General features: G+C 40.8%; 1 protein-coding gene across 5 annotated transcripts in view; it reads left to right on the top strand.

The window, feature by feature from the left end:
- The window catches only part of GPHN (gephyrin), a 720,134-nt gene that overhangs the window by 313,984 nt on the left and 382,999 nt on the right, over positions 1-23,151 (top strand). For all 5 annotated transcript variants that reach the window (XM_038765627.1, XM_038765623.1, XM_038765626.1 and 2 more), the window contains exon 3: positions 19,708-19,765. In XM_038765627.1, the coding sequence (XP_038621555.1) occupies positions 19,708-19,765 (58 nt within the window). The remainder of the gene's footprint in view (positions 1-19,707; positions 19,766-23,151) is intronic.

Here is a 23,151-nt window from a genome sequence, read left to right as displayed (position 1 = left end):
GGAGGAGCCTGTGAAAGAGATTGAAAATGAATGAGCAGCCAGAGAGGTAGGAGAACCTGGAGAGAAGTGATGCCAAGGTTAGATAATATTTACAGGAGAAGTGGGTGGTCCACAATGAAGGCGTCTGAGAATTCAAGGAGATTAGGGGAAAGAATGAGATCATTGGTAGAAGTTGTAAAATAGTAGTAAGGTTTTAAACAGAACTGATAGTTAACATAAATGATAAGGATTGGATAGTATCCATCCAAAAATGCTGAAGGAATCAGAGTGGAAGTTGCAGAACTTCTAAGTGTGCAAATTATTGTAACAGATGGTCACTGAATCAGAGGACTGGCAGATCACAAATGTAACTCCTATCCCTAGACGTTTTTCTAGATATGAGCCTGGAAATGTTAAGGGAGTTTGTCTCTGTTACTTCTGGAATTTTGGTCCAAATCTATAATTAAGTTGAGCATTAGAGATCACTTTTGACAAGCATAATCTGATAGGGGAAAGGTAGGATGGTTTCTGTGAAGGGGAATCTTATAAGAACATAAAGAAAATGAGAAATGCCATTTCTGAGTCGTGCTAGTGGTACAACTGACACAGAATTAAATCTGACATTACGGGATGTTTAGAGTAATGTGAAATGGATGCCCTCTTTGATATTCATAAAATTTATTGAGTGCCTACTGAGTACAAAACACTGTACTAACTGCTTGGTAGAATACAACAGAAGTAATAATAATAATAAAATGATAAAATAATTGTAGTATTTGTCAAGCACATACTAGATGCTGGGCACTGTTCTAAGCACTGGGGTAGATACAAGATAATTGGGTTGGACACAGTCCCTGTCCCACATAGGGGTCACAGTCTTAATCCCAGATGAGGGAACTGAGGCACAGAGAAGTAAAGTGACTTACCCAACGCCGCAGAGCAGACTAGGAGAGGAGTTGGTATTAGAACCCAGGTCTTTCTGACTCCCAGGAGCTCACAGTATAATGGGGGAGATGCACAAACAATTATTTACCAATAGTAGGAGTAGGAAGAAGAACAGAGGTACAGTAAGTAGTCGGAGAAGTGCACCAGATTGAAATAGCCGAATAAATAATTGAATATACAAATGCATACATACATAATCACTGAGGATAAGAATAAAATGCATAAATGCTAAGGGTGGCTGGTCAGCTGATGTGACTAGGAAGTGGTGAATTAATTAATGAAGGCTTTTTGGAGGAAGTCGGGGTTTGGGAGGTCTGTCAGATTTTTTGTGGGAAGGGAATTCCAAGCCAGGGAAACAACATGGGTGAGGCATTAGAGGCAGGAGAAACCAAAGAAAAGAAGTGAGTTACATTTAGGTTAAGGGTGCCCCCTCTAACACCCTTGATGTATTTACAAAATCCTTAATCAATTTGTTACTGGTGTTCCTTTTTTTGGTTTTAATTCTACCACTTTAGAGCTTCAGTGGGTGTCCCCTTGTCCTGGTTGAATGGGATTTAGTAAGCACAACTTTATTGATTTTTAAAAATATTATCATCAAATAATGTATTAAACGCCTACTCTGTATTAGTCAAGGGGGGAGGGAGAACAGGTATTTATTCCTGTTTTACAAATGAGGATTCTGAGGCGATCAGTCAATCAAGCAATCAGTCAAAGTTAAATGACCCGACCAAGGTCACACAGCAAGCAGCTGGGATTAGAAACTGGGTCTCTCTGACTTGCAGTCCTGCACACTTCCCATTAGGCTATTATTTTAGTCAATCATTCAGTGGTATTTATTGAGCACTTACTATTTGCAGAGCACTATGCCAAGTGTTTGGAAGAGTACAGTACAACAGAATTAGCAGACATGTTCCCTGCCCATCATATTTTGCTTATATTTTTCCAGGTTGAAGAATCTCGTACTCTCCCAAGCACTTAGTACGGTGTTCTAGGCACAGTAAGCACTCAGTAAATATCATTGATTGATTGCTTAAAAGTTTATCCTCTTTAGGAATATGTTTCTCACTCCCATCATGTTAGATAGCCCTCTCTGTACCATTTTCTGGCTTTATTATAGCCCTGTTAAAAGATGGTAAACAGCACTTTGTGCAGTATTTCAGGTTCAGACATTCACTGGTTTTCTAGAGGGATAAAACTCTGCTTTTTGTCTTATTTGTTGTGCCCTTGCTGATGACGCCCAGCATATTGTAGGCCATATTGGCTGTCATTGCACATTAATCGAACGATTGATGAAAGTGTACAACGACTCCAAGAACTCTTTCTAAAATTAGAATTGAAATTGAAAGCTCCAAGCCCGTCATCATGTAGTTGTAGCTTGGATTGTTTTTCTCTGGATGAATCACCTTGCACTTGCTCACACTTGCGCTCCTCTTCTACTTTTCTGCAACCCCCGCCCCCGTCCCTCCATTTTGGAGTGGTCTTTCCACATCCACTTGGCTTTTCATCCCTCAGAATGATAATAATGGTGTTTGTGAAGTGCTTACTATGTGCCAAGCACTGTTCTAAGCACTGTGGGGGTGGATACAAGCTAATCAGGTTGTCCCATGTGGGGCTCACAGTCTTAATCTCCATTTTACAGATGAGGTTACTGAGGCACAGAGAAGTTAAGTGACTTTCCCAAGGTCACACAGCAGACAAGTGGCGGAGCTGGGATTAGAACCCATGACTGCTGACTCCCAAGCCCGGGAATGTCATCTGAAGAGTATTCCCACAGCTTTCACGTTTAGTAACTCCCTTCCACCCTGAAATGGGGCTTGGGATATTAGGGGAACATGCTTTTTCTGTTCTTCCGAGGCATTGCCCTTAGGGTCTTGCTGATTTTTCTCAGGCCTCAGTCTCATCTCATTAACCCAGCCTCTTTCTGGGTGTTTCACCCAGGTTGTATTCATTCATTCAATTGTATTTATTGAGCACTTACTGTGTGCAGAGCACTATACTAAGCGCTTGGGAAGCACAAGTTGGCAACATATAGAGATGGTCCCTACCCAACAACGGGCTCACGGTCTAGAAGGGGGAGACAGACAACAAAACAAAATATGTGGACAGGTGTCAAGTCATCAAAATAAATAGAAACAAAGGTAGATGCACATGATGAACAAAATAAACAAAATAGTAAATATTTACAAGTAAAAGATATGGATTGTATCAGATATGGATCATTTCAGTCAGTCAGGCAGTGGCAAGTCCTTGGGAGAGGACGATGCTACAGAATCGGTAGACATGTTCCCTGCCTTCAAAAAGCTTACAGCCTAGGTGGGGAGTTCCTCTCTAGTGTACAAAGACGACCTCTGTTGCAATTTAGATACATTGTAGTTTTTACACCTCCATAAATGGTGGCTCATCCAAGGATCCCTGCGAATGCTGTTTTTCGCCGTCTTCCTTAAGAGATTGTTCTGAATATTACCCGGGGCTCAGACATGGGTACCGCTTCATCTTCTTTTTAGATTCTGCCACCCAGAGGTTGCAGTACAGCATCTCTTTAGCAGTTGCATAGCAACGCTAAAGTACGACGCCTGAATAAGATTACTGAATATTAAAACCGTATATAATACTGGAGTTGCAGTCTCAGAAAACGTTGTGTGATATAAACCCATGCATTATCAGTCACTAAATCAGGGGAGAATTAAATTTTTTTTCCCCTCGGATTTTCCATAACTCAGAAAAAGTTGATAGGGATTTAGAGCAGTTTGTACAAAGTGAATAATGCCATTATTAACATAAAACACTGTTTGCATGCCTCTCTTTTTGGCTGTTCCTACCTGAAGATCTGTGTATGTGTCTACATGCACGTATGTATGTTTATGCACATACAAGTATAGGAGGAGGGGTGGTTTGTGTGTCCCTGTGGGAAGCAGCGTGGCGTAGTGGATAGAGCACAGGCCTGGGAATCAGAGGTCATGGGTTCTAATCCCGGCTCCCCCACATGCCTGCTGTGTGACCTTGGGCAAGTCACTTAACTTCTCTGGGCCTCAGTTACCTCAGCTGTAAAATGGGGACTAGACTGTGAGCCCCATGTAGGACAGGGACTGTATCCAACCCAATTTATTTGTATCCACCCCAGCGCTTAGTATAGTGCCTGGCACATAGTAAGCTCTTAGTGCAGTGCTCTGAATAAATACGATTGAATGAAAGCGCTTAATCAATCAATCAATTGTATTTATTGAGTGCTTACTGTGTGCAGAGCACTGTACTAAGCGCTTGGGAAGTACAAGTTGGCAACATGTAGAGACAGTCCCTACCCAACAGTGGGCTCACAGTCTAGAAACACTTACCAGGATTATTATTATTATTCAGCGTATGTTTCAAGCTTAGCCATACCAACCTTTTGAAACTGTTTTTCTTTTCTCCTATTTTCAACCTGAGATGGGTGTAAAGCAGTTAAAGGTTTCTCCTTTCTATGTCCGCTTTAACCAATGTGTTCTCTGCTGCTCTGTTTGCAATACACTTGTCACTGAAAGCCGTTTGTTATCTAAAGTGCTAGGCAAAAGCTTTTAATGTGGGTTGAAATCACCCATATTAAGATTAGAACAGTTCCTCCTCAACACAGGAAAGGGAAAATAAAAGATATGAACATATAGAAATTACATTATTTGTGGGGGGGTTTCTAATGGTATTTAAGTGCTTTACTCTGTGACAGGGACTGTACTAAGCTCTGGGGTAGATACACATTCAGCAGGTTGAACACAGTCCCTGTCCCACATGGGACTCACAGTTTTAATCCCCATTTTACAGGTGAGGTAACTGAGGCACAAAGAAGTTAAGTGACTTGCCCAAGGTCACACAGCAGGGAAGTAGCAGAGCTAGGATTAGGACCCACATCCTCTGATTCCCAGACAACTGCTCTTATCTCCTAAGCCACATTGCTTTGTTGTGAAGGAAGACCCCATGCTCCTCCAGAAGTTTGTGGGGAATTAGAAGCAACCATATTTTGTACAAATTGAGTGTTGTAAAATTTGGTTTATTCAAAGAAAACAACATTTAATTTCTTACCTTGTATTCTTAGAACAAAACTGTCCCATTATTATTTAAAAAAGATCAAGATATCTTTGGTGTCCAAAAGTAGTTATTCATTCAATCATATTTATTGAGCGCTTACTGTGTGAAAGCATTGTACTAAGTACTTGGGAGAGTACAGTACAGCAATAAACTGACACATTTCCTGCCCACAGCGAGTTTAGTTAGGAATTTCATTTTAGGTTTTGTCTAAACCATAGTCCATCTAAGAACATCATCCCCTGCACTGGGTAAACACCTCCTCCTGACTGGAATGACTTAAATTCCTGCTATGGATATTCCTTGGAAGCTTACTGTATGAATGTTGGTCCATTCCTACTGTAATTCACCAGGTGATTAGCTAATTAGCCCTGCTGCTGTTAATGGGGAAAAAATGAACTTCTAGGATTGTACTGTCTCAAGTGCTTATTACAGTGCTCTGCGCAAGGTAAGTGCTCAATAAATACTATTAATTGATTGAAGGGTATAGATAGCTATCTCTACATAGATATTATATAAAATGACCCAGAAAAAATTCTTTCTAATAACCTCCTTTAACTACATTGTTGCTGAAACATTTCACATGGTTAAGTGTAGGCTTCCTTAGCTTTAAGGGGTTTTTTTTTTCCACTCAAAAGTCTATCATTTTTCAAATAGATGTTTTTCCTTTCGTAACTATGAATGAACATAGGCAATTCAGATTCATTCCTTCATTCAGTTGTATTGAGCGCTTACTGTGTGCAGAGCACTGTTTTAAGCGCTTGGGAGCTTGCAGTATGACAATAAACAGACGTGTAAGGGCAAGACATAGTCAACTTGAAAGAGTTTTGAGTTCTTTGGAGGATATGCAATGTGTAATCAAAGGCATAGTCCATTCACATTGGTATTCATTGGGCTCCTACTGTATGCAGAACACTGTACTAAGTGCTTGGGAAAGTGCAATAGAGTAAATAATCATAGCCCCTGGCCTCAAGAAGCTTCCAATCAAGTGGGGGGAGACTGATATTCAGTTAAGTAGGAAAACCGAGTGTAAGGATAACCTCACACCGCTAAGCCCTACTGGTAGAAATCCAGGCCTGAGTCTGATTTTTGAGTTTCTCTTGGTACCAGATACTTCCTTTCCAAAAGTGTCTGCCCCACCTCAAAGAAGAAAAACTTTGTTGCAATGGTATAGGGAAGCCCAGTGAGTAAGGTCTATTCCTAGAGCAGTACATGGAATATGATCCAGTCAATTATGGTTTCCTTTTAAGTTATTCAGTGAATCCCAAGGTGAATTTAAAATCTTCTTTGTTTCATCAGCTTAAGAATTTAGGGGTATTTTTCATGAGGTGTGTTTGTGCTTCTGCCTATTTTTTTTCTTTCAAAAGGCCTTGGATTCTGTTTGCACTGTTAAATGATCTATCCAGTCAAGCGTCTGTTACCTGAGTGGGAACTTTCAAAGTCACCCAGTGCATTTTCTGTAAACTCAGCTGACATTCCTGTCTGTTTGATTGAATGTATGACTTTCAAGTTAAATTACCAATCAGATGGAGCACACTGAAATTCTTCTTTTGGGCTGAAAACATACACCCAGTCTGCAGATTGGTTTCTGTCTTCAGCGGCAGGGTAGTTAGATATTCGGAGAGCATTTGGAAATGTTTTCTAGTGATATTTTATTGAAAATCCCAAATGCTGATCTTGCTTTTGTACTGTTTCTAATCCTGTACCAAATCAGCCCCATCCCCTCTCGTGAACTTCTTTTATGGCGTTTAAGTGCTTCTAAGTGCCAGGCCCTGTACTAAGTACTTGGATAGATAAAAGCTAATCAAGTTGGACAGGGTCTTTGTCGCACATCATCATCATCATCATCAATCGTATTTATTGAGCGCTTACTATGTGCAGAGCACTGTACTAAGCGCTTAGGAAGTACAAATTGGCAACATAGAGAGACAGTCCCTACCCAACAGTGGGCTCACAGTCTAAAAGGGGGAGACAGAGAACAAAACCAAACATACTAACAAAATAAAATAAATAGAATAGATATGTACAAATAAAATAAATAGAGTAATAAAATATGTACAAACATATATACATATATACAGGTGCTGTGGGGAAGGGAAGGAGGTAAGATGGGGGGATGGAGAGGGGGACGAGGGGGAGAGGAAGGAAGGGGCTCAGTCTGGGAAGGCCTCCTGGAGGAGGTGAGCTCTCAGCAGGGCCCATGGGACTCACAGTCTTAATGCCCATTGTACAGATGAGGGAACTGAGGCCCAGAAAAGTGAAGTGACTTGCCCGTGTTCCCACTGCTGACAAATGGCAGAGTCAGGATGAAAATCCAGGACCATCTGACTCCCAGTATCATGCTGTATTCAATAGGCCACACGGCTTCTCAGTTGAATCTCTGACAGTAAGATAATGAAATTATTATCTCTACTCTGATGACATGTGGTGATATCCCTCTCTACTGTAAGATCATTATGGGAAGTGAACATGTCTGTTAATTCTGTTATATTGTACTCTCTCAATGCTCTGCACATAGTCAGGGCTTAATAAATATGCTTGATTGATAAATAAGCCCTTTCATAGGTATGTAGTAATGATGATAATATTTGTTAAGCATTTACTTTGCGTCAGTCACTATACTAAGCATTGGAGTGGATACAAACAAATCGGGTTGGACGGCAATCAATTTCTATAGTTTCTCTTCTCCAAATTCATTTTGAGATAGCTGCTTTAAGAAATATTGTATATTCTGAGTGCCAGTGTAAGATTGAAAAAAATATGTAGGGAATATTCGGGTTAATGTTTTTATTATAATGATGATGATGATACCTTGAGCCATCTTGAAGCATTTTAGCGGTAGTATTTTGGTAAGCTTTTCTGCATCATCATCATCAGTCTCTGCAGTAGCTACCAGTAATGAGCGCTTAGTACAGTACCTGGCACATAGTAAGCACTTAACAGGTAACATAATTTTTACTACTGAGTGCCTTCTGCTAGCAGAGCTCCATACTAGATGCTCCTAGTTATAACATAAAAGAAAAATGGAAAGGCGGTACAACCTTTAATACTGGAGTAGGGTGGGAGAGGAGAAAAGAGGGAGGGAGAGGGGAGGAGAGGCTAAAATTTCTAATGAATCCATGATAGATGTGGGCATTAAATAGAGACTCACCTCTCGCTTTAATTAGTAGACTTTCAAATATAAAATTATTTTTCAGGGTTTAAATTGATAAGGTAATCAGAAGAATTCACAATTTTTAGAAAGGCATTTTGTAAAGTGTCATGTGGGAGGGCTGGGAAAATCGACCTTAAGCGTGTAGAATGTGAATATATAAGAAAATTAAGAAAAAGCAGTCTCACAGGTGTATTGATGGCAAGTACTTCCCAATGTCAGTGAAAACCGTGGCATAAGACAGCACAATCTTCTTGAGAAAAGATCAATGTTAATTAAACTGACATCTGAGAATTCCTGCAAATGGCAGCAGCCAAGCTAAATGCAGTTATTTTTAGAACACTTTGTGCCAACCATGAGTCATATATTAGAGTTTAACGGATGAATCAATAGTCTGGCTTCTTATGGCAACCTCCAAACATATCATGCTCACATCTTCGGAGTAACAGCTTTGAAGGCAAAAGACTTCCCCAAATACATATTATATATGTTTTATGTGTGTACCTGCATGTATATATATGTATGTGTGTATTAAAAGAATAAAAAAATTCATCTTCACTCTGTTCAGATGTGTGAAAAAGTCAACCTCGGTTGCAAAGGTGCTGTTAATGAAGGAATGAAAAGCCCATTGGCATAAAAAAATTATTTATAAAAAAGAAAATTGAAATTGGGAGTGAGCTCCATAAAATATCCTCCTCATGCCCCAGCTCCCTCCTACCTCCTCATCTGCTCTCTCATTCTTCTTCAGGACCTCACAAGTGGTAATCTATATTTATCTACAAATCATATAAAAACATACTCTTCATGTGCTTAATGCTTTTATTAATAAAATAAAATAGTAATTTTTAAATGGATCAAAATGCGCACTTCTAGTTTTTTAGAAAAACAAAAGTTATCATAGCTTGTCAGTGGACGTAGGGTTATGTGGTGCATAAATACATTCCTAGGAGCAGCAGGAGAGTCTGGGAAGGACCTTGGGAAAGGAACAGCCAAGTAGACTTTTTCCCTGGATTAGCAAGAGACCAGTGAAGAGGCTGTCGGAGTTGGAATCTCCATGGATGTATCTTTCACTGGATGTATCTGTCTTCCCAAGTTCTCCTGGCCTTGTCTTTTCCGTTCTCCCAACTCTTTGTCCAATCTTCCTTGACTGCCGTTCCCCTTCACTTGTGGCATCCCGTAGCCTAACTTAAGAAAATAATAATTACAGTGCTTTGTAACAAAACTCCAAATAAGTAGCACTTTTTTTGGCCTCTTGAAGAACCACTTAATTCAGGCTTTAAGTATCTCTGTAAGAGATGATGGGGTATGTAGGTCACCCAGGTGTGCGGAAGACTATAATTTAATATGTCGAAGTCCTGAATGGCTGCTTCTGCCATCAGGAGTTCCATGTGGGATAGGGGCTCTGACCTGATTAGTGCTTAACACAGTGCTTGGCACATAGTAAGCGCTTAACCAATACCTTATTGTTAGTAGTAGCAGTAATAATAATATTGTTATTATCATCTCCTCACTTTATTCATTTTTCTTAGTGCCAAGTGTTAGAGGCAGTTGCACAGCTTCTGCTTCTACGTGATTCTCTTCAGTCACATGGTGATCATGGCGCTCACTGTCTGGCTTGGTGTGGCCGAATGTGTGTGAAGTTCTTGTTCCAACCATCTTTTTAATTCAGAGCAAGCAAGGAACCACTCAGTGCCCAGTAGGAGAGCAGCACAGCAGAAAGAATTTATGTTCGTCAAATCTTCTTTTTTCTCTCCTCCTTCCTCATGCTTCTCCCACTGTCAAGCAGCCCTGGGATCTGGGCTGTAAGCTTGTTGTGGGCAGAGAATGTGTATGTTTCTTGCAGTATTGTGCTTAGAACAGTGCTCTGCATACAGAAAGCGCTCAATAAATACGATTGACTGACTGAAATATCATACGCCCAAAGGTCACAGATCTAAATGCATAGATGACACAGAAAGGAGAAGGAGCCAGGGAAAATCAATCAATCAATCATTGGTATTAATTGAGTGTTTGCTATGGCAGAGCACTGAATAAAGCACTTGGGAAAGTACAGTATAACAGAGTTAACAGACACGTTCCTTGCCCACAGCAAACTACGAGTTTGCAAGAGGGTTTTATCGGAGTAACCCTCTTGGAGCAGATGTGACCTTAATATGGCTTTGGAGGTGAGAAGAGAGTGGATATTTCTTGCTCTTACAAGGATAGTTTGAGTGACAAAGAAGTGCCAGAGGATAAATAGAAATTTAGCCACTAAATCTTGGAGGTAGTGTGCTTTTCCCTGTTGGAACAAGACTTGGAATATATATGCTTTCTCTTTTACACCCCTTTAAAATCATGGATAACACGTTACTGAATAGAGTATGTGTGGGTGCTCTAGGAGATATCTAGGGGGATTGGGGTGATTTGCTATTCTTTCTTCTCCCTAGCAGCCACGGTCAATCTAAGGATTTTTTCAGACTTTTGTTCAGTGGTCAACTACTTGATTTTTGTTTCTACCATGTCACTTTCAGGTAGAAGAGGGCTTATGTAATTTCCAGGCATACCTTTGCTTTAGGAGAAAAAAATACATTAAATATTATGAATAATAATAATAATTTTGTTGTTTGTGCCGGGCACTGTACTAAGTGCTGGGGTGGATTCAAACAAATTGGGTTCCTGTCCCATGTGGGACATGGGACATGTAATATTTATTACTCTATTTATTTCTTTATTTATTTTACTTGTACATATCTATCCTATTTATTTGATTTTGTTAGTATGTTTGGTTTTGTTCTCTGTCTCCCCCTTTTAGACTGTGAGCCCACTGTTGGGTAGGGACTGTCTCTATATGTTGCCAATTTGTACTTCCCAAGCGCTTAGTACAGTGCTCTGCACATAGTAAGCGCTCAATAAATACAATTGATGATGATGATGATGATGTGGGCTTCACAGTTTCAATGTCCTCACAGTCTCAGTGTCCATCATCTTGGCACCAACAATCACCATTTCAGTTGTTTTGGGGTTTTTTTAAGGATATTTGTTATGCCCTTCCTATAATAATGATGGCATTTATTAAGCACTTACTATGTGCAAAGCACTGTTCTAAGTGCTGGGGTAGATACAAGGTGATCAGGTTGTCCCACGGGGGGCTCACAGTCTTCACCCCCATTTTACAGATGAGGGAACTGAGGCCCAGAGAAGTGAAGTGACTTGCCCAAAGTCACACAGCTGACAATTGGCGGAGCTGGGATTTGAACCCATGACCTCTTACTCCAAAGCCCAGGCTCTTTCCACTGAGCCACGCTGCTTCTCTGCCAGGCGTCTGTACTAAGCACTGGGTACAAGATAGGCAGGTTGGACAGCGCTCATCTCACGTGAGGCTCACAGTCTGAACCCCCATTTTGCAGATGAAGTAACAGAAGCACAGAGAAATAAAGTGACTTGCCCAGGGTCACACAGCAGACGAGTGGTGTGGCAGAGAAGCAGCATGGCTCAGTAGAAAGAGCCCGAGATTTGGAGTCAGAGGTCACGGGTTCAAATCCCGGCTCCACCAATTGTCAGCTGTGTGACTTTAGGCAAGTCACTTAACTTCTCTGTGCCTCAGTTACCTCATCTGTAAAATGGGGATGAAGACTGTGAGCCCCCTGTGGGACAACTTGATCACCTTGTAACCTCCCCAGAGCTTAGAACAGTGTTCTGCACATAGTAAGCACTTAATAAATGCCATCATTATTATTATTAAGTGGTGGAGCTGGAATTAGAACCCATGACCTTCCCACTCTCAGGCCTGTGCTCTTTCCACTACGCCGTGCTGCTTCTCCCAAAATATCACATTACCTTTTCTATTGCTCCCTTTTCATACTTGGTAAAAAGGTGATAGTGTCTTCTAATTCTTTCAATATACATTTGGGGATATGATTTATAATCATATAATTATATAATTATAATAATAATGATATAATCATGTACCCCCGGCCCACATCATCCCCTGGGCCTGGAATGCCCTCCCTCTGCCCATCCTCCAAGCTAGCTGTCTTCCTCCCTTCAAGGCCCTACTGAGAGCTCACCTCCTCCAGGAGGCCTTCCCAGACTGAGCCCCTTCCTTTCTCTCCCCCTCGCCCCCCTCTCCATCCCCCCATCTTATCTCCATCCCTTCCCCACAGCACCTGTATATATGTATATATGTTTGTACATATTCATTACTCTATTTATTTATTTATTTATTTTACTTGTACATATCTATTTCTTTTATTTTGTTAGTATGTTTGGTTTTGTTCTCTGTCTCCCCCTTTTAGACTGTGAGCCCACTGTTGGGTAGGGACTGTCTCTAGATGTTGCCAATTTGTACTTCCCAAGTGCTTAGTACGGTGCTCTGCACACAGTAAGCGCTCAATAAATACGATTGATTGATTATAATGCGGTCGGCCCCAGGGATTTGCAAGCAGGCCAGTGCGGCTGGAAAACCCAAGTTCTGGATTAAGGAGGCAAAATCGAGCATGATGTTTTATGGGCTGTGGCAGGAAATTCTTTGGTATCAACACTCATTAGACGGCTTGACAAAATTTTAGACATCTGGAGACTAATTAACTTGCTTCAGTGTCGATCCTTATCTGATATCAGCTTGGAATATTCAGCGAAGAAACGTTTACCGGCAGTAAGGGGGGAAGATGACTGCACGCGTTCGTGGGCAGGAAGGGAACTATAGTAGAGGAAGAATCTTTGGAAGTTAATGTTGAAGTGCTAGTTTAGTACCACACACTGCAATATAATTGTATGAAGCTTGTTTTCCCCCATCCGTGGTCTAGTGGATAGAGCACGGGGCTGGGAGTCAGAAGGACCTGGGTTCTAATTCCGGCTCCGCCACTTGTCTGCTGTGAGATCTTGGGCAAGTCGCTTCACTTCTCTGTGCCCTCATCTGGAAAATGGGGATTAAAACTGTGAACCCCACATGGGACACGGAGCATAGCCAGTCTGATTAGCTTGTCTGGCGGTTATTACACTGCCCGGCATATAGTAAGCACTTAACAAATGGCATTAAAAAAAAAGAAAAGGGATGCACTTTTTGTATTTAATGTGAAAATGCAATCTAACCCTGAACTACCAATTCCCTCAGTGTGATTTATTTATTTCTATTAATGTCTGTCTCCCCCTGTAGACTGTAAACGTGTTATGGGCAGGGAATGGGTTTGTTTATTGTTCTGTTGTATGTAAACTCGATATGGGTTTGTTTATTGTTCTGTTGTACTCTCCCAAGTGCTTAGTACAGTGCTCTGCGCAAAGCGCTCAATAAATATGATCGACTGACATGTCCAACCTGATGATCTCGTATCTACCCCAGGTCTTAGTTCAGTGCATGGTACAAAGTAAGTCCTTAACAAAAATAATCACAGAATTCATCAGGTAATCAGTCAGTCAGTGGTATTTATTGAACAACTACTGCTTACAGAGCACTGAACTACTCACTTGGGTGAGAACGATAGAGTTCGTCAACATGAACCCTGCCTTCAAGGGGCTTTCAATTAGTAATGAAGATAAGGAAGAAACAGCCCTAAGTTTAAAATTTGTAAACTCAGTAAGCTTTGGTAAAGACAGAAAAAAATATATATGGTACAAAGTAAGTCCTTAACAAAAATGATCGCAGAATTCATCAGGCAATCAGTCAGTCAGTGGTATTTATTGAACAACTACTGCTTACAGAGCACTGAACTACTCACTTGGGTGAGAACGATAGAGTTCGTCAACATGAACCCTGCCTTCAAGGGGCTTTCAATTAGTGATGAAGTTAAGGAAGAAACAGGCCTAAGTTTAAAATTTGTAAACTCAGTAAGCTTTGGTAAAGACAGAAAAAAATATATATTTGTTTAAAACAAGTGGCATTGTGTTATTCAAGTGGAAAGAAACTCATAGTGAGCAAAGTAAGCAGCATGGCCTAATGAGAAGGACCTGAGTTCTAATCCCAGCTCCCCCATTCATCTGCTGTGTGACCTTGGGCAAGTCACTTGACTTTTGTGTACCTCAGTTACCTCACCTAGTAAAATCAGGATTAAGACTGTGAGTCCATGATATGGGACATCGACTGTGTCCAGTGTGTTTAGTTTGTATCTACCCCAGTGCTTAGTACAGTGCCTGGCACATAATAAGCGCTCAACAAACACCATTTAATGAAAAAAGTAACCATCAACCACATTGAATTAGACTGTTCCTGGTTCTTGTCCCACTGGCAATGTCTCACATCATTTTTTTAAATTGTATTTATTAAGCGCTTATTGTGTACCGGGCACTGTATTAAGTGCTGGGGTAGATACAAGCTTATCAGATGGGACACCGTCCATGTCCCACATGGGGCTCACTGTCTTAATCCCCATTTTACAGATGAGGTAACTGAGGCACAGAAAAGGTAAGTGACTAGCCCAAGGCCACACAGCAGACAAGAGGCAGAGTCAGGATTAGAACCTAAATCCTTCTGGACTCCCAAGCCCGTGCTGTATCCACTAGGTCACTCTGCTTTTCAAGTCATTTGTAGTTTGTTCCAGATATGTTTGACTAGCCACAGTGGTGGAATTTAATGGGGGAAATTTCCTGGAGGAGATGGGATTTCAGGAGAGCTTTGAAGATGGAGGCAACTGTAGTCTGCCAGATTTGAAAGGGGAAGGAGTTCCGATGTGGGAATAAGGGATGGGAAGCCGAAGTGTAAAGGACTAGATACAGTTGAAAGGTGAAATTTGAGGGACTGAGCTAGAGAGCAGTGGATGAAGAGAGCAGATACATAAGGGAGAATTGGCGAAGAGCCAATCTGTATTTCAGCGCGTATCCTTACAGCAATTGATGGGTCGGTAGTCTCTGGTGAATTATATCCTCCTCATATTGACTTGAACGATGGTTCTTACATTTCCAAGGAGTTGAAATGACCATAGAAAGGTTATCAATACTGTGGGATGTTCAGAACAATCCTGAGTTGTGTATTGAAGTCTATTCCCCAGGTTAAGTCAAAAGTCAGAGCCGAAAACTCCTCTTATCTGTGGAAAATAATAGGATCCGTGAAGGGCCATCAAGCTGGGGTGGTAGGGAGCTGCCAAAATTTCTGCAACCGATTGCTAAAAGATAACTTTTTCCTAATAAATATCCATGTGTTTTATTGTTGAATAAGTGAAAAGGATAGCAGAAATTTGAAGAAATTGGAAATTTATTTTCCAAAAAAGGATTTTCCCCTAAGTCAATGACCCAGAAATCTGTAGAGCGCTTTTTTTTCTGCACTGGTAGGATTAAAAATGCTCACTTCGGTGACATGCCATTATAGTGTAATAAATAATGTGGCAAGCAACAGTGCTAGTTACAATAGCCTATGTGTGCAGGTTCCTGCTGAAACATAAGGCTCTACTTTATATGAATAACAGGTCCTTTTCATTGAACTGGATGCATTTTTATTCCCATAAAAGCAGGTTGGAAAACTCTCATCAGCTGGTATTAAGATTTTTTGAAAATGTAGTTCTTGTGAATTTGTGTAAACTAGCTTGAGCACCCCATTGAGTCTAGGAAAATAATACCAAAATGGTAGGTCATGTTGAATGGGGGATTGATAATGAGAAAAGCAAAAGAGTGGTTGGTATATTCAAGGACAGTCTGTGGTTTTTTTTTGTTGTTGTTGTTTTGTTTTTTTATGGTATTTAAGTGCTTACTATGTGCCAGACACTGTACTAAGAGCTGGGGTAGATGCGAGCTAATCAGGTTGGACCTAGTCCCTGTCCCAAATGGGGTTTACAATCTTAATCCCCATTTTATAATAATAATGAGAATAATAATAATTATGGTATATGTTAAGCACTTACTATGTGCCAAGCACTGTTCTAAGCACTGGGGTAGATTCAGGGTTACGGATGAGGTAACTAAGGCACAGAGAAGTGAAGTAACTTGCCTGAGGTCACACAGCTGACCAGTAATGGAGCCGGGTTTAGAACCCAGGTCCTTCTGACTTTCAGGCCCGTGCTCTATAAAATAATAATAATAATGATGGTATTTGTTAAGCACTTACTATGTGCGAAGCACTGTTCTAAACGTTGGGGTAGTTACAAAGTAATCAGGTTGTCCCACCTGGGGCTCACAGTCTTAATCTCCATTTTATATGTTTATATTTTATATATTATGTAACAAAATGTATGTAACAAAACATTTTATATATTTATGTTGCCAACTTGTACCTCCCAAGTGCTTAGTACAGTGCTCTGCACACAGTTAGCACTCAATATGATTTGATTGATTGATTGATTTATAGGTGAGGTAACTGAGGCACAGCGAAGTCAAGTGACTTACCCAAGGTCACACAGCAGACAAGTGGTGGTGCTGGAATTAGAACCCATGACCTCATGACTCGTAGGCCCGTGCTCTTTCCACTCTGCCCTGCTCCTTCTACCCACTTAGGCCATGCTGGCTTAAGTATGGTTTATCAGGTGGCCTGTCTGGTTTGCTTTTTCACAACCCCACAGACTTGAGGCATTTTAAAAATGAAATTCCAGAGCTTACTTGACTCTTCTGGGAATGTGCAATTTTCACATCGATTGAATGATTATTTTACATCGTAGTAGTGATGTCAGGGTTTTCCTCATTCCCCCTGTATTTTTCAGGTTATAATTTAGCAGGGAAGCCCATTCTCCAAAGTAGTGAAACATTTCATGAATATGATATTTCTATCATCATCATCATCATCAATCGTATTGAGCGCTTACTGTGTGCAGAGCACTGTACTAAGCACTTGGGAAGTACAAGTTGGCAACTTATAGAGACGGTCCCTAACATCCGATGGTAACAGATTCAATATGTTTCCACCCCCTACTGTGTGAAGAACTGATTCCTTTTGTTTGTGTCAAAACTAATCAATGGCAAGCTTTAATGGAAATCTACCTTTCTAATTTTTGTGTGTGTTTTGGAGAACAGTAATTCTGTGCTTGCCCCTCCAACAGCCTTCACAAATACTGGTCACTTTTCAGCCTGCCTTCCCATACTAACGAGTCCCACCCTTTTCAACCTATTCTCAGCGTCCATCATCCTGGCACTAACAACCACAGTTTCAATGGTTTTTTGGGTTTTTTTTAAAGATATCTGTTATGCACGTACTACGTGCCAGGCACTGATGTACTCCACATGTACTTCTGTTCTCCTCCACTTCCCCAAAGGGAAAAGAGAGGTGCACTTTCTCCTCCTATAACTCATTTTCAGAACACAGTGTCATTAGTTTTACTCTGTTCATTGCTCAGAAAGACAAATAATAATAATAATGGTACTTATTAAGTGTTTACTATGTGCCAAGAACTGTTGTAAGCACTGGGGTAGATACAAGGAAATCAGGTTGGACACAGTTCCTGTCCCACACAGGGCTCACTTAATCCCCATTTTACAGATGAGGTAACTGAGGCCCAGAGAAGTGACTTGCCCAGGGTCACACTGCAGACAAGTGGAGGGAATAGTAGGCTGAGAAAAAGTTGAAATCCAAGCAAGCTCTGACCATTAAAATAAAAGGATATTTCACTGTAAAATTGGGATTCAATACCTGTTCTGCTTCCTACTTAGACTTTGAGCCACATTTGGGACAGGACCTGTGTCCAGCCTCGTTAATTTGTATCAACAATGCTTGACAATCAATCAGCTAATTAATCATCGATATTTATTGAGCACTTAACTGCGTGCAAAGTGCTGTATGGGAGAGTACACACTAAGAGCTTTCCAAGACATATTCTCTACCAACAAGGAGCTTACAGTCTGGAAGGGGAGACAGACATTAAAATAAATTACAGAGATATAAGTATTGTGGGGCTGAGGGTGGGATGAATAAGTGGTACAAATCCAAGTGCAAAGGTGATGCAGAAGGGAGAGGGAGTAGGAGAAATGAGGGCTTAGTCGAAGGTCTGTTGCCTTCACTAAGGCTTTGAAAGTGGGGAGAATTTATTTCCAGGCCAAAGGCAGGACAAGGGTGAGGGATCAGAGCTGAAATAGATGAGATAGAGGTTCAGTGAGTAGTTTGATATTAGCAAAGCGAGCATGATGGGTCATCAGCGCTTAACAAATATAAAAATAATAATATCAGATATAGTCAATGTCAAACTCTTAGATTTTGTGTCCACTGTATCCACCAGAAACTCTGTACCGTCAGCTTTAAAGAACTTAATTAGTGCTCCCGCTCCTACCTTTCCTTGCTGATCTATTTCAACCCAATTCACACACTTTGCTCCCCTCATGCCAATCTACCCACTGTACCTCAGCCTTACCTCTCTCACGGCCAGCCCATCGCCCAAGTCATCCTCCCTCTGGTCTGGACCTCCCTCCCCTTTCATTGTCGACAGACCACCACTCTCTCTATCACCAAAGCACTACTACTTAAATCACATCTCCTCCATGAAGCCTTCCCTGACTGAACACTGACATCTCCTAGTACCCCTCAAAGCCTTTGACTTTTCCCCTCTGACCCACAGCCCTTGTGTACATACCCATCTGTAATGTCATATAATATCTGTGTCCCCCTCTAGTCTGTTAGCTCATTGTGAGCAATGATTATGACTACCTCTTTCTATTGTATTGTACTCTCCCAAGCACTTAGTAATAATAATAATGGCATTTATTAAGCACTTACTATATGCAAAGCACTGTTCTAAGCGCTGGGGAGGTTACAAGGTGATCAGGTTGTCCCACAGGGGGATCACAGTTTTAATCCTCATTTTACAGATGAGGTAACTGAGGCACAGAGAAGTTGTGACTTGCCCAAAGTCGCACAGCTGACTACTGGTGGAGGCGGGATTTGAACCCATGACCTCTGACTCCAAAGCCCAGGCTTTTTCCACCGAGCCACGAGTCATCTACACTAGCAAGCCATTCCTGAACCACTGTTTCAAAGACTTTTAATGGTCTTTTGGGATGGAACCGTTTTCCTGTGGCCCAGAACTGTCCTCTGACTCAGGTTTCCCAAATCTCTTGCCGCATTTCCAAGTAGGCAGCTTAGAATAGGTTGAACAGGATTCCGCCTACCACATAGACCTCCTTCGCTTTGCATTCAGTTCTGACAAGCAACCTTACCGTCAGTCAATCGACAGACTTGTCAACAGAGAAAGCAGTGTCTGAAGATTGTAAGGCAACTTAAGATATCAGATCAGGAGATGATGTCTGCAAGTTGGAAGTGAGTACTGATAAACACGAATGAAAATAAAGAAAGGATTTTTGTGGTACCATTCGAAATCACTGTTTTTGAAAACTCCACTACGTCTTCCGAGGGTTGTTGAAATACTTTAGCCAACGCAGAGTGTAACAGTGAAACCCTCAACATCATCTGCACCATTTTAAAGCAACATATCTCCGAATCAATTTAATTTAATGATGGTTGAATTGTTAAAACCAGCCGATACCACTTTCTTAAGCCATTCACACTATAGTTCTTCTGTTCACTAATAGGAGTATTTTTTCTGTAAGCAGACAAGCCTCTTTTTAATCACCTCAATTATGGAAGTAGAAATAATGATAATTGCATTTCCAGAACTGGTGCAAATGGCAATACTATTACCTCCCACACTTTCATTTATACTTTTATTGGTTTTGAGAATGTTTTCTTCTCCTAATTTCAGGTTGGGTGGGACTATTTCGGCTTACAAGATAGTGCCAGATGAAATAGAAGAAATCAAGGTACAGTATGATATGTCTTTAAGCTCTCTAAGGGGTTAGGGAACCTGGGAATGGGAAGAAATGAAATGATTGTTTTGAAGTTTCATTCGATCCCCAGCCAATGATTCTACTCAGTGGAATTACAGATGAGCATGTCAAGTGGTACATGCTGGCTCTATTTGTCATTCACGAATATTCTCAAGAAAAGTGTTGTGCTAAGAAGGATCCATTTGCAGTTAAATTCAATTAATACACCCAGTTATTTTATAATGGTAGGGTCGTATTTTGGCAGACACTACGTTAAGGGAAATTTATATTGTAGTACACACCTCGGCATGTACCCAGCACTGTGTAGATGTACGTAATCAAAACTTCCAACACCTTACTACGCTCTGAGACAGTAGCTCATTGCCTGAAGAACGGTTTCCAATCTGTCATCACTTTCTACCTCAAATGCTTAGTGAAAACCTGCATTCCGGTAGAATTGAGTGTAGTTAATGTGCAGTCATGAAATGCTTGGCAGTAAACTCTGTTATACTCTAATCTCCAAGTGCTTAGTACAGTGCTCTGCACACTGTGAGCGCTCAAAAAAATATGAGTGATTGTACTATACAGGCATGAAGCGTAAGAGTGTAATGCATAGAGAAAGTCCTTTCTGTAATTCAAGATCCTGCCATCTAGTTTACGTAGAACAATATATTCGAGAAAGATACAAAAACGTAAATTCTGAAAATAAACATATAAAAAAGTATATAAAAATCTGCTCTCTTTTCTTAGCTTCGGGAGATTTCTTTGCAAAAAAGGGCTTAGGTGGATTTTAACTTGATGAAGAGAGGGGATGCTAAAGGAAAAAAATTGTTCAAATATTTTTTCGTCTGTTTCTGTTTTTTGTTTTCATCATGTTCTGGCCGTTTGTGAATATCATTATTTGGATTTCTCGTGACTCTTCCCAATGTCCTTGTCTTTGGGAATACCCACAGTGAAGACCGTCCGTTCCTAAACAAGAGTATAACAGCGTGTGAAACCGATTGGCAGGGAGCTTTCTTTATCCTTGTTATCTAACAGTTCAGCAATTTTCAAGGCGCTACCCAGAGAAGCTCGGTGCTCACAACGTACTTCTTGTCCTCCTTCTTAGCTTTCCCCTCACCTCCCTCTGCCCTCTGTCTTTACCAACTTCTCTGCATTTCCTCCCACAGTCCCCGTCCCACTGATTTTTTAGCACTACAGATAAATGCACAAGTTTCATCTGCTGATTGTTAATCATATTGCTAACTTCATTTAAAATAAGGACAGGATCTAAAATAGGGCCTATAGAGGCATAGTATTTGTGTTCTGTTCCGTCTTAATGTACCCAAACTGGTTTACAAAAGAACTTATTCTTGTTAGAAAAGTATCATCTGAACTCCTCAGCTCGTGTGTTTAGCATAATAGTTTTCTTCCCCCCTCATCATCTTCTAAAAACTAGATTTTTGTACAATTCAAACATTCAGAGGATTTCCAAATTTAAGCCATATCAAAGAATGAAAATATACTCCAAATCACTACTGCTGAATGTCATTTTTTGGTCAATAAAAGCCAACAATTCAAATATATTTTAAAATAATACATTTAATGGAATGTAGTGTCCCGAGCTTTGGTTTAATAATAATAATATGAATAATAATAATTGTGGTATTTAAGTGCTTAGTATGTGCCAGACACTGTACTAAGCACTCAGGGGAAACAAGCAAATCGGGTTGGCAATGTCCCTGTCCCACATCAGGCTCACAGTTTTAATCCCCATTTTACAGATGAGGTAACTGAAGCCCAGAGAAGTGAAGTGACTTGCCCAAGGTCTCACAGTAGACAACTGGCAGAGCCGGGATTAGCTCTCATTTCCTTCTGGCTCCCAGGCCCATCTTCCATCTACTTCCATCTACTTTGGGAAAGTCACTTAACTTCTCTGTGCCTCAGTTACCTCATCTGTAAAATGAGGATGAAGACTGTGAGCCCCACGTGGGACAACCTGATCACCTTGTAACCTCCCCAGCGCTTAGAGCAGTGCTTTGCACATAGTAAGTCCTTAATAAATGTTATTATTATTATTATGTTTAGCATGAGGAGCTGGAAGATTTCCCAAGTTCTGACTTGGAAGTGGCACATATGGCTAAGAACAGTGCTTCGCACATAGTAAGTGCTTAACAAATGCCATTATTATTATTATTATTATTATATGGCTGAATTGATTCAACTGAACCATCTACCAAAAGGTAGTAAGTGCCGTGGAGGAGAAGATACAACCTTGATTTTTAACTTCTCTCATGAACTGTTGGGGTTTTGGAAAGCAAATACTAGGGAAAATTTGTGGCCTTTTCCCGTATAAGAAAGCTACACAAAGAGTTTCATTTCAAAGAAATTACAAAATCATTCAGAGTATAGCTGCACTATGTAATATTTAAAGCATTACTATTTAGGGCTAAGTAGCCTCTTAGGACTCAACTATAAATTACATTCTTCTAAAGTAATTTGATGCAGCTCTGAATATACGCTGTCTGTGAAAACCTCAACACTATTACTACTCAGCAGTCGCCACATGAACCCACAGAATTCAAACCTGAAAATATTGTAGTGTTTCAAATGAAGGGAAGACAATGTACTCAGTAGAAATGTGCAAGTCTTCATAAACTAAATCACAGAAAAAGACCAGCCTAAACTTCTAAGAAGCCCAAAGAAGTCTGTGGGAAAGGTCTACTAGAGATGTCTCATCTTTTTTTTTTAAGAAAAGGTATCTATTAAGTACTTACTATATTATAATAATAATAACAATGATGGTATTTGTTAAGCACTTACTATGTGCCAAGCACTGTGCTAAGCACTGGGATAGATACAAGATTATCAGGTTGTCCCATGTGAGGTTCATAGTCTTGATCCCCATTTTGCAGATGAGGGAACTGAGGCAAAGAGAAATGAAGTGACTTACCCAAAGTCACACAGCAGACGAGTGGCAGAGCCGGGGATTAGAACCCATGTCCTCGTTATTATTATTATCTGGCAGTAGACCTGAGGTCAAACACTAAGAGAACATAAAAACAAAAACAAAGAGCAGAATTTCCGACTCATCGCAGCTCACACGTGTAGCCGCAGCAGTTGCCAGAGTCTTCCTGGGGATTTGTAGAGTTGACATACTGCAGGTGGTTTCCTCATTCTCGATAGGGTTGGTGCAAGACAGGATGGGACAGAAGTCCCTCGGTGATGCGGAGGATAGCCGGCGTGGGATCCCAGTATGGGGAAGTGAGGTGGTCCGGGAGAGGAGGGCATCCAGGCCCTTGGATGGTGGGGTGGATTCCCTCAGCCACTTGGTGAAGAGTAGGAAGGAGAGCCGAAGGAATGTTTTAAAAATTCAGGGAAGAACAGCCTCAAAAAATGGA

The sequence above is a fragment of the Tachyglossus aculeatus genome, chromosome 23, assembly GCF_015852505.1.
Source record: "Tachyglossus aculeatus isolate mTacAcu1 chromosome 23, mTacAcu1.pri, whole genome shotgun sequence".
NCBI lineage: Eukaryota > Metazoa > Chordata > Mammalia > Monotremata > Tachyglossidae > Tachyglossus > Tachyglossus aculeatus.
This window is presented reverse-complemented; position numbering and strand designations above follow the sequence as displayed.